The sequence below is a fragment of the Arachis ipaensis genome, chromosome B3 (genome assembly GCF_059453495.1).
Source record: "Arachis ipaensis isolate K30076 ecotype BB chromosome B3, ASM5945349v1, whole genome shotgun sequence".
Taxonomy (NCBI): Eukaryota; Viridiplantae; Streptophyta; class Magnoliopsida; order Fabales; family Fabaceae; genus Arachis; species Arachis ipaensis.
This window is the reverse complement of record NC_142438.1, coordinates 13,882,656-13,895,575: the sequence shown is the minus strand read 5'-3', so window position 1 is coordinate 13,895,575 and position 12,920 is coordinate 13,882,656. Positions and strand designations below refer to the sequence as shown.

At 25.3% G+C, this 12,920-nt stretch overlaps 1 protein-coding gene across 3 annotated transcripts; it reads left to right on the top strand.

The window, feature by feature from the left end:
* Window positions 1-86: 86 nt before the first annotated feature.
* Window positions 87-3,689, top strand: LOC107634192 (purple acid phosphatase). 3 transcript variants are annotated; one of them, XM_016337763.3, is made up of 8 exons: window positions 87-272; window positions 660-860; window positions 977-1,088; window positions 1,596-1,825; window positions 2,406-2,544; window positions 2,640-2,860; window positions 2,988-3,109; window positions 3,488-3,689. In XM_016337763.3, exons 1-8 carry the CDS (start codon window positions 87-89, stop codon window positions 3,687-3,689), a joined length of 1,413 nt encoding a protein of 470 aa, XP_016193249.2. The 3 variants fall into 3 exon arrangements, with proteins under 3 accessions (XP_016193249.2, XP_088365087.1, XP_088365088.1); XM_088508961.1 differs by having other exon boundaries at window positions 120-272; window positions 2,988-3,107; window positions 3,480-3,689; XM_088508962.1 differs by having other exon boundaries at window positions 120-272; window positions 2,406-2,547; window positions 2,655-2,860.
* The last annotated feature ends 9,231 nt before the right edge of the window (window positions 3,690-12,920 follow it).

The window sequence follows — 12,920 nt, the reverse complement described above, 5'->3', positions numbered from 1 at the left end:
TATGGCTATATATTATTATAAATAAACCCGTACTAAGAAGTGTGGTGTTAAATTTACGAGGGGTGTATGTTTGAGAGTTTGAGAAAATGGGAATTTCGGGTTTCCCTAGTTTTGTAACATTAGCCTTGGCTTTGTGTTTGCTTCTGAATGTCACAGCCTTGTGTAGTGGACATGTAACCAGCATTTATGTTAGGAAAGTGGAGAAGACTCTAGATATGCCACTGGATAGTGATGTCTTTGCTATACCTCTTGGTTATAATGCTCCACAGCAAGTACCTTTCTTCCATCCCTTTTATTTTAGTCGATTAGATATATAATCATTCATGTAATTTTATTTAGAGTTTAATTTTAATATACTGATAATGTAAAATGCTTTATATATTTATACAATTATATCTATTTTATTGGATGACTATTCACGTAGTTAATGTGAAAAGTAGTTATTTTTTTTATGCGACGTTACATAATTGAATACATATGTAAAATTACTTTACGTTAATAATACATCAAAATTAAATTTTTAAAATTTTTAGGATAAATAATTTTATGATATGTTATACCAATTTCTATCATTGAAATGTTTAAAGTTTGGTATGAACGAATTTTAGCATAAGACAAAAATAAATATATGCATAATTATTCACACTTTAAATGTAAAGGTTCATATAACACAAGGTGACCTTAATGGGAAAGCAATGTTAGTGTCATGGGTGACAATAGATGAACCAGGGTCCAATGAAGTGCGTTATTGGAGTGAAAACAGCAAGCAAAAGAAGCTTGCTAAAGGAAAATATGTTACTTACACATTCTTCAATTACACTTCTGGTTTTATTCATCACTGCACCATCACCAATTTGGAGGTACTACCTCAGCTCTCTATTATTCCATTGCACTCCATCTTATATATATTTGTAGCAATTTCAGAAAGAGAAAAGTGTCATTTGTGTTATCATATATATGCTTCAATTTTGGGCAGTATAACACCAAATATTACTATGAAGTTGGACTTTTGAACACAACACGGCGGTTTTGGTTTGTGACTCCTCCTCAAGTTGGTCTTGATGTGCCATATACATTTGGTCTCATAGGTAAATTCAATTAAATTGTATCCCTTAAATTTTATAGAAATTAATTTTTAAATAGTTCTTTAGTTGGTATATTGAATGGGTAGTTGAAGTAATATACAAAAATATGGGTTAACCTATTTCGCGTTACAGAAGAAAATATATACCTACAAAACATAAAAAACCACAAAACCACAAAAAATATTGCATTTCGTAACTTGAAAAAGTTTAAGTCCATGTTTCTGAAATTAACATGCATGACCCATTTTGAGAAGTTTCACTTTTTTTAAAAGCATATACAAATTTTTCAGTTTAAATTTTACTCTCTAATTTTAAAAAATCTTATCTTAATCTTGCTATTTGAATAGTTAACAAGTGAAAATAAACTGACATGGTAGTCATGTTATAATATTAATAGTAATAACTAATAACCAAGAAAATGAAATTAGGAACAAAATAATGCTGCATGTTGTTTTGCCCCCAATAGGCCTATACGTTAGTTATTAATTGATGTGGCATTATATTGTGCAGGTGATCTTGGTCAAACATATGATTCAAATAAAACTCTTACACACTATGAAATGAACCCAAGAAAAGGACAAACTTTGATGTTTGTTGGAGACCTTTCTTATGCAGATCATTACCCTTATCATGATAATGTTAGGTGGGATACTTGGGGAAGATTTATAGAAAGGAGTGTTGCTTATCAACCATGGATTTGGGTTGCAGGCAACCATGAACTTGATTTTGCTCCAGAACTTGTAAGCCTTCTCTCATAATCCTAATTGAATTCCTTGCATTTGATCCAAAATCAAACTCTCTAGTTGGCTTTACCACCCATGTTATTAGAAATTTTGTGAGTACAAACATTTGATTAGATAACATCATGCATGTTGTTTATACACTAGCAGTGCATAACAATTAAAATTTTGGTTTAACTCATAATTACATGAATTTGCCAATCAAGTAACCTATAGCGTATCAATGTACAGAATCACAATTCATTTATAAGAATATTATATGTATGCTTCCCACATAACATACTTTACTTTGTTGTATCATGTACCATATACCCAATTTCATAAAAATGCAGTTTGGTGCACAAACATCTCATGTTAACACAGAATCTAAAGAAGGACCACATCAAAGTGTGTAATGTATGCAACCTAACCTAATAAGTAATAACACATAGTGGCTATTTTTACGGCTTGAACCTGTAATCTTGAGGTCAAACCAAGACAACTCAACCGTTTCTCTATGGCTACCCTTCAACATATACCCGTTTCTATGGCTCTCATTTTCTAGTAAAGTTTTGATACAAATAGATAATTTCTTTTGCAGGGTGAAAGTGTACCTTTCAAGCCATATACACATAGGTATCATGTTCCTTATAGAGCGTCACAGAGTACAGCACCCTTTTGGTATTCTATCAAGAGAGCATCAGCACATATTATCGTATTGGCCTCATATTCAGCTTATGGTAATCATATAATTACATCATTTTTAATAATTAGTTAAATAAAACTTTATATAAAAAATAGTTTCAGTAACTGACACAAAATTTTTTTCCTTTAGGGAAATATACACCACAATACACATGGCTAGAAGAAGAGCTACCAAAAGTTAACAGGACAGAGACTCCATGGTTGATTGTTCTCTTGCATTCACCTTGGTATAACAGCTACAACTACCACTACATGGAAGGTGAAACAATGAGAGTAATGTTTGAGCCCTGGTTTGTGCAGCACAAGGTTGATGTCGTGTTCGCCGGCCACGTTCATGCCTATGAACGATCTGTAAGTAACAAAATATAATTTCTCAAAATAAACTAAGCCTATTGAATTTTGAGTGTGACACTAATTAAATAAGTCTAATTAAGCCTCAAACATTGCACTTCAAATTTGATATATGTTATGTTTGAAGGAACGTGTGTCCAATATTGCATACAACATTACAAACGGGCGATGCAATCCTGTGAAAGATAACTCAGCTCCAGTATATATAACCATTGGTGATGGAGGAAACATTGAAGGCTTGGCAAACAAGTAAGTTCTATACATGCATAATGACTCACGTATTGGAATCATACAAAAATTTAAGATTCAGCAATTTTAATTTATATTAGTAACTTAATACTTTTAGTTTAACAATCCAATAATATATTTAGTCAATATTTTTAAATATTATTGGCTAACCGGTTGGTCACTACTGATATGATAATGGTTAGTTGCTCTTTTCCTTATAAAAATATCAATCACTTAAAAAATTTAATACATTAAAAATTCAATGTATTTGGATATCGTTTTTCTAAAAACACATTGAATTTTTAATATATTAAATCTCTAAAGCGACATATATTTTAGAACGAAAAAAGTAATTATTACGCGACAATATCTAATATGATCATTATTTTAAAAATGCAGCATGACAGAACCACAACCAGATTACTCAGCATACAGAGAAGCAAGCTTTGGACATGCCATTTTTGACATAAAGAACAGAACTCATGCTTACTATAGCTGGCATAGGAATCAAGATGGATATGCTGTGGAAGCTGATTCCATGTGGTTTTCTAATAGATATTGGTATCCTGTTGACGATTCCACAACTCATGTTTCATATTAAGTCACGGATGTACCTGTATTTTATTTTATTTTTGAGAATAATTATATTATATTATCTTATCCTCAGTGTTAAGTAGGATTTTTTTAAATATATAATTTAAATATTTTATTTATGGATATAGATCATTTATAGCATATTTATTTATTTTTATTTTTATTTTGTTTACAGTGTAAACGAATTAAGACACGATTTTATTTGGCTTTATTTCGTTTGCAAATGAGATATATGAAATTTGAAAAAATATACCTATCTCATTTAAAAATGAAATATGTATATTTGTAAATATAAAAATATAATATTTAAAAATAATAAAAAATATTAATATTTTAATTTGGACTAATTTAAAAAATAAAAATCAATATATTTTGTTACTATTTAGATCATTTTTAATTAATTTATATCTTATCTATATTTTAATTTTTAAATTAATAATTTTATTTGTTTATTCTGAACTCTTGAAAATAGAACATTTCAAAAATAACATGGAAGATAGGGTGGCAAGCGGGAAGCCCGCCCCGCCCTGTCTAGTGAGGCAGTCCCAAAATCCCACCCCACCTGCCAAGCGGCGGGTTGGCGGGCTAAACCCGTCAAATATCTTTTTTTTTTTTTACTTTTAACTATTATAATTTTTAAATGTATAAAAAAATTATAATTTTTATATTCACAAACATTAAAGTCTTTGTAATTATAAATATCTAATAAACATAATTATAAATATTGCCTTCAAAGCAAAATAAACATAATTCAAAACATAATTATAAATATTGTCTCGAAAACAAAATAAACATAATCTAAAATATTCAATTTTCATCTTCATTCTCTTGTAAATTTGGTTAGGAAAAGTTGAGTTTTGGCAAAAAAATTACAAAAATACCCCTTGCCAAAAAAACACTAAGCCCAACGGACCCGCCCCGCCAAAGCCCGCGGTGCGGGTTAGACGAAATTTTACTATTTGGCGGTTCTAATTTTCTAACCCAACCCACCTTTTTTGGCATATTACGCGGGCTGGCCGGCGGGTTTAGGCCAATTTGTCACCCCTAATAGAAGGTGGACAATTTCATAATAATATGAGCGATTTTAATTCACTAATTAGTGGGCGACTATCTATTTAAAATAAGCACAATATTATTTTAAAAACTAACACATTTAAATTAGTATTCAAAGAAATAAAAAATAAATAAAAATTTTAAAATTTTTGTTATATTAAAAATTTAATTTAGTACCAACATGCACACATATTAAAATTAAATTATTGTAAAAACTAACATATTTGAATTAGTATTAAAGAAGAGTATGTGAAAAGGTTTAAAAATTATTATATTAAAAATTTTAAATTTAAATTATATATAGTTGAAATTTTATTTATAAAAATTTTTAATATTTCTTTTCTTTTTGAATACTAATTTAAATATGTTGGTTTTTAAAGAATAATGTGTTGATTTTAAATGAGTAATTTTAAATCACGTGTCGCTAACTATTTTACCAGTAAGAGTTCAGTACAATAACAACTTATTTTTTATATTAGAACTCTAACATGCCTTATTTATAGTTGACTCACTGATATGAATATTCCTCCTAATTCTTAATATTCTATTATTTTAAAATCAGTATTTATTTGATTTTATCTCATTTGCAAATGAGATATATAGAATTTGAAAAAAATACATGTATCTCCTTTAAAAATGAGATAAATAAACGAGATATTTGTATTTATAAATATAAAAATATAATTTTTAAAAATAATCAATAATATTAATAATTTAATTTGGATCAATTTTTAAAAAAATTTGATATAGTTTGTTACTGTTTAAATCGATTTTAATTAATTTATATCTCATTTATATTTTAAATTTTAAATTAATAACTTTATTTATTTATACCGAACTCTTAAAAATAGAACGTTTCAACAATAACATGATTTCAAATAATAGAGAAGATGAATGGTTTCAAAATAATAGGAGAGATGAGCAGTTTTAACTCACTACTCAGTGATAGAGGTGTAAGTTACCGAACCGAACCGAAAATTACCGCAAAACCGAACCAAAAATTACAACAACCGACTTGAAAACCGAAAAAATCATTTTTTCTGACAAAACCGATTGGTTCGGTTCGGTTTTCAGTTGGCTCAATAGAAACCGAACCAAACCGAACCGAAGATATGCATACATTTCAATGTTTTAACCATTTTAACCTTTAACCTAACAACAAAAATCTCCAATCCCAAGGCCCAAGTCACTCAGCGTCTATTAAGCTCTCAGCGCCAAACCTAAGTCCCTAACCCCTCATTTTTTCGCTTCTGAATTCTCCATTCTGTGTTTGTTTTATGTTTATTGTTTAGTTATTCGGATGGATTAAAAATGTACTGAATTTGAATGTGATGTACTCTTATTATTTCAGTTTATTGACTATTTTAAACCTCTAGTTTTTGTGATTCATATTATGTTCATTAGGAATTAAAAACCAAAAAACTGACCGAACCAAACTGTTGTTGGTTCGGTTTGGTTGTTATAAGAACAGCAAACCGAACGGTTGTATATCTGTAAGAACCAAACCAAACCGATAACACTCCTACTTAGTGAGCGACTAGACAATTTTAGAACTGTCCATTTAAAATCAGTACAATATTTTTTATAAACTAATACATTTAAATTAATACTAAAAAAATAAAAAATTTAAAAAAATAAAAACTTTGTTATATTAAAAATTTAATTTAGTATCAATATACACATATTAAAAACTAAATTGTTATAGAAATTAACACATTTGAATTAGTATTCAAAAAGAATACAAGAAGAATTTTAAAAATTGTTATATTAAAAATTTTAAATTTAAATTATATATAGTTAAAATTTTATTTATCAAAATTTTTATTTTTTTATTTTTTTAATACAATTTAAATAGGTTGGTTCTTAAGAAAATAATGTATTAATTTTAGATAGGTAGTTTCAAAAGGCCTACTAGTCAATGAATTAAAACCGTTTAGTTTTTCTATTATTATGAAATCATCTATCTTTATTAATAAGTTATAGCTCAAATGACATAATCTTCCTATACTCACTTAAAAGGTCATGGGTTCGAATTTCCTATTTTTGGTAAAAAAAAAATTGTTTATCTTTTCTGTATATCTTTTCTATTATTTAAAACTTCTATTTTTAAGAATTTAGTATAAACTTACAAGATTATTAATTATAAATTTATCTCATTTACGTATAAACGAAACGAAATAGGTAAAAGATGAAAATTGGTAAATATATTATAAATTATTTCATTTAAAAAAAATCGGTGTAAAGTAATGTCGGTAGTTTCATTATTATTGATTTGGTTGGTCATTGATTTTGTTGGTCAGTGAATGATATAAATAATTAAATACTATACATAAAAGAGATCATAAAGTAACATAATCAACATTACATACACTACAAGAAAATAAAATATTTGTAACAAAAGTTTTGTAACAAATTTAAAATTATTACAAAAAATTATTTTTATATAACAACAATTAGTAATTATTACATAATAATAATAATATTTTGTAACAACAATACAATTTTAAAATATTAAATTTTTATAAGAAGCCTAATTTTTTGAGATAAATGGTAATTTTAAAAAGCAAAGCAGTAATTCGATAATGATTGAAATAATGAGATTAAAAGTTAAAGTGAATTACAATGAGTATAGTTGCTAAGATTTAAATTTTAAAGGTTTTGTATTAACTGGAGAATTAGTTATGATTTTTTAAAGTTGAATTGTGAAATCTGATCTTCTGCATTACTTTTAACTGAAGCCAGAAATTTTGAAAAGTTATAACTAATTCTGTGATGATCGGAATTGTGTGAGACCAAGTCTGGATTAAACTTGAAAATGTATAGAGCTGGACTGAAAAATTTGAGGCATTTTCGTTAAATACACAATTTATGGCAAATTTTTAAAATTAGATTGATAAATCCGTCCTGCAGCAGAAAAGTTCAAACAGGGCAGCAACTTGTTTGTCTTGTTGCGATTTCAACAAGCTGTGTTTTGGGGCGAAATCAATTTTGTTTTAAAATTTGATTTACTTGGTTCATTGCTCTAAAACTTCAGAATTTTAGGAGTTAAGGATTGGGAGTTGTGAATTTTTGAAAGTTAATGATTAAAGCTAGAGAGAATCAGTTTTTAGCAAGTTATGTATCAATTTTCAATGCTTGTAACTCTTAAAATTGAAATGCAATTGGGTTGCAACTAAGACACACTTGTTGTTAGATAAGTTAGGAGTCTATAAACCAAACTTTAACCTATTTAAAGTTTTGTAGTAAAAGTTATACGAGTTGAAAGATACTAAACTTGTTGGTTTCTAAAACAGATTTTGACTTATTTTTACCTAACTTTCAAATTATGTAACTTTTTTATTAAAAATGATATTGACCTGGAACCAATTGAAAAAGAAATTTGGATAAGTTAAGTTTAACCATGTTAATTCTGAAGGTGGTTGGATTTAATTTGGATTTTATATGGAATTTTGAACGTTGTACGCTCCTGTTGTTTTCTAGTTTTTAAGACACTGCAAAGCAGTCACGGTTTTGTTTATATTCTCGAAGTTAGAGTAAGCGAAAAATTGTGATTTTTGGTTTAATGGAAAGCCTAATCCGAGACGGTTGCATGGATATAAAGGTTGTGCAATTCCAAATTCATTTGGTATTTAAAAAATATAATTGAAATTAGACTGTCGTAGTTATTTTTGGTAATAACCTTGGCTATGGCCTATGAGACTTAAGAATAGATTTTTATGCTATTATAAGATATTTTTGAGAGTATATTATTTTGATAATTGTAGAGAAAATGTTGATGAGTTGTTGAGGTTGAGAAAACCCGTAAGGGTGGTTTAAATATATTTTTAGTAAAAGTTATATCCAAATTTTTATAAAAATACAATAATTTAGTTAAACCTTTTGGTTATGTTGACTGTGTGATTTTCTCACATGTTTATGCTAACTAAACAATTTGAAATTATAGGTACTAGAGAAAATAAAGTTCAAATTTTCTAGACAAAATTTTTTAGAATTACATTAATTGACATCATATTTTTATTGATCTTGTCTTAGATATTAATTGCTAATTTCATTTTATAACTATCTTTTGATCTTATAGATACTTTACATCAACAAAGTATTGGTGTTGAAGGTTTGAAAACTGTTTTAAAGCATATAAGTAGTGTTGCTTTTTATTGTGTTGCAATATTATGCTTATTATTTCAGATTTTGTTTGTAACTCCTTTAAAGTGCATGAGTAGCTTGTGTTTCGATGAAAAGCTATTTGTTCTGTCACTTTATCAGGTGAATTAATTTTCTTAAACTTTTATTATCTCATATTTGATAACAACCTACTCTATTACATAGATTTCGGAAAAAGAAGTTCTAAGAACATTTTCTTTGTGCAGGTCTTGGTTTCTATCTCAGAAGCTGCTCCCATCATTTTATACATTAGAGATGTTGAGAGTCTTGTTCTACAATCACCAAGGTTATACAACTTGATACATAATACTTCACTGTTTTTGAAAGGAGATGTATGAACATGATGGAGTTTGTAATTTGTAGTTTATATTTTGGAGATCTATAATTCCTTGTTTTTCTTGTCCTATGTATCTATCTAGTTCATTAGGATTTTTCAATGTGTCTTGTTAGTTTGTACCTTAAAGTTTATAGGTTGAAGATTTATAAAACAATCTTAGTTAAATGAAAGATATTTGAACTATCTATGCTAATATATATTATATAAATGTTGACTTGCTAAGTAAATTAGTTAATATATTAATTAATTAAAAAATAATATAATTTGGCAAATTATACGTGTAATTTGTATTAAAAAATTATTATAAAATAAATAGTGTTTTGTAACTAAAGAAAAAAATATTACAAAATCAAGTTACATTTTGTAACAAAATTTTATGATAGGAAAAAATATATTGTCACAAAAATATTTTGAAGATAAAAATTTGTTATCACTTTTGTAACGACTTTTAATTTTTTGTATCAGAAAAATTTGTTACAAAATATTACTTTAAATTTTAATAGTTTTATTTTTTATTTTAAAAATTTTTTATAATGGGACATACTGCAACGGTCCTTTTTTTATTACAAAATTCTTTTATTTCAAAATTTCAATTTTTTGTAATAATTTTTTTTGTTACAAATATTACTTTTTTTTATGGTGATAATTTGATCCAATCAAATTATCATTCAACAAAGAAGCAAAGAGTGGGAGCAAAGGTTTTTTTTTTTGGAAAAAAATTGTGGACTTTTGAAGTTTGTTATTTGAAAGTTTAACTATAACTAGCAAATTAATATTTAGAGAGTCAACTATTAAATGTTTGTTTAAAATTTCATAAAAGTGTACATTTCAAAGTGGGAATGAGGGAGAAAAAGATTATTTTAGACGAGAAAGAAAAAAATGCTTGAAATTGGTTACTAAATAATTGATTTTGTATGCTTTCTTAGTTTCTTTTCATTATTAAAAAGTTTATTTTATTAAAAAGACAAAATAAAAAAAGGTTTAATTAAAAATACAATATTTTAAAATTTTAATGAAGAAGAAGTAAAATGCTAATTAAAATATAGAGTTAAATATAAGAGAAAATTTTACTCCCTTTCTCTGCGAGATGCTAAAATGACGCTCCCCTCCCCTCTATTTATAAAATATACATTCTTCTCCTTTATAACTTTTAAAAAATTCATCTTTAATCTATTTTAAATTTTTTTATTAACTAATGTTAACTTTATCTATTTTTCAAAAAAAAAAAATATTTTTTACAAAAATATCCTTTAACAAATATTTTATTTTTTTATCATTAAATTTTGCTTACCAAAATATCATTTAATAAATTATTTTTTATTTATTAAATTATATTTTTACCAAAATATTTTTAAAAAATTTAATAATTAAATTATTTTTTCCTAAGATATCCTTTAATAATTTTTTAATTATTAAAATATAATTTTATCAAAATTTTGGTTAATAATTTTTTATATTTTACTGTTAATTATTTATATCAATGTATATTATTTTAAAATTAAATAAAAAATCTTACCACTATTAATATGTATAACAATTAATATATATTGATATTGAAAAATAATCTTACTAAGATTTTTTTTAATATTAAAATAATATATATTAATATCAGAAAATTAATAGTAAAATATAAAAAAAATTTTAACAAAAATTTTGGTAAAATCATAATTTAATAATTAAAAAATTATTGAAAGGCATCTTAGAAAAAATAATTTAATTATTAAATTTTTTTAAAAATATTTTGGTAAAAATACAATTTAATCAATAAAAAAATAATTTATTAAAGGGTATTTTGGTAAGCAAAATTAATGACAAAAAAATAAATTTTTACTAAAAGGTATTTTTGTAAAAAAATAATTTATTTTTCTTGAAAAATGGATAATGTTAAAATTAGTTAACACAAAAAAATTAAAATGAATTAAAGAGGAGGTTTTTTAAAAGTTATAAGGGAGAGAAATGTACATTTTATAAATAAAAGGGAGGGAAGTGTCATTTTAACGTCTCGCAGGGAAGGAGAGTGAAATTTTCTCTAAATATAATGAGGGATTTGCCCATAAATGATATTTTAATTTAATTTTTGACGTATAGATGATTTATCACATGTAAAAAAGATTTGTATTTTCTGTTAACAAGGTATATCTCAAATAATATAGTCTCATCTGCTTATTTAAAAATTTGGAATTCGAGTCTCATTCTTAATTTAAAAAAAAAAGGAGATTCATATTTTTTTCTACGTGTTTGTTTGGCTTATTTTTTTTAAAAGATCTTATAAAAAAAGTAAAAATAATTTTATCTTTGAATATCTCATGAAAAATATCTTTTTTTATCTATCAATTATGTTTATGTACAATAATATAAAAATACTTTTGTTTATTCATTATAAAAAATATATCTTTTAAGAAAAAATATCTTTTAAAAAATTATAACTTCTCAAGAAGATATTTTTTATTTTTTTAATATTTTTATTTTTACTACTACAAATTTACTAAATACGTTAAAAAATAAAAAAATATATTTTTCATTAATAAAAAATCTTTTTTTTAACTTAATGATATCCAAATAAACGCTAATTTATATATATATTTAAATATATTTCACATAATAAATAAATAAATAAATACTTTATACTGTTATATCTATATATAATTGATAAATAATAAAATTTTTTGTATGAAATATTTAAATATAAAATTATTTTTATTTTTCTATATAATCTTTTAAATAAAGATAGCTCAATCATTTTAGAATCAAACTAATTCTTATTTTATATAATTAATTTTAAATTTAGTAATTTATTTTTAATTCAATTCATTCCAAATTAAAATTAATTCCAATTAAAAAACTTAGAAGTTAAAACTGTGTCCGTTTCACTTGCAGGTTAAGAGTGTATTTGGATTGTGGTTTGTCAAACTGGAGTTTAAAAAAAATGATTTTATAGAATTGATTTTGGGTAAAAATAAGTTTATAGAATTAATTTTAGGTTGAAGTAAGTTTGTGTCAACATAATTTATACTTAGCAACTCTTTACCAAAATTGATTTTGATAAAATAAATATTGTTTGGATAATATTAGATAAAATCACTTTGAGATAAATAATTACTTAAAAATACATGACATTAAATTATAATATTATTTTTTATATATGTTTAATTTTTTTTATACTTTTTTTATATATTTTTTATATAGTAATACTCTTAGTACTCTTTTAGTACTTTTTTTAAGTAAGTTAAGTATTGTCTATGCTCCCTTTTCTCTAACAAAATTGGTATGTTGAGTTGAGCATGATGACTGATACCCACTTTTCCGGTTTCTCATCTCAACAAATCCAAATCGGCTAGTTTGTTAGTCCAAGTCTTCGTCTTCATCTGAAAACTGTTTTGTTTAGTGATCTCAGGAAAAAAAAGAAACGAAGCATAATAATAGTTTAGCGTATTTTTAGATTAGAAGGCACGTAATTTGGTACTTTAAAGGAAGAGGAAGAGGAATGTTGTAACAGCCACCAGATTCGAACTCTAACAAATTTCTCTCATATGTTGTTTATAGTTGACTAGTTGAGTCACTAATCAGAATATTCTTCCTAAATCCTAATATTCTACTATTTTGAAATTAGCATTTAATTTAAATAATTAACATGTTTGCTATGATAAAAGCCACATTCATCAAAGGTATTCCCCACACTTTGCAAAA

Bases quoted from the DNA above. Each gene is read 5' to 3' on its own strand.
- LOC107634192 (XM_016337763.3), top strand. From the start codon at position 87: ATGGGAATTTCGGGTTTCCCTAGTTTTGTAACATTAGCCTTGGCTTTG. The intron at 861-976 runs GTACTACCTCAG...AATTTTGGGCAG, and splicing joins GCACCATCACCAATTTGGAG to TATAACACCAAATATTACTA. The intron at 3,110-3,487 runs GTAAGTTCTATA...TTAAAAATGCAG, and splicing joins ATTGAAGGCTTGGCAAACAA to CATGACAGAACCACAACCAG.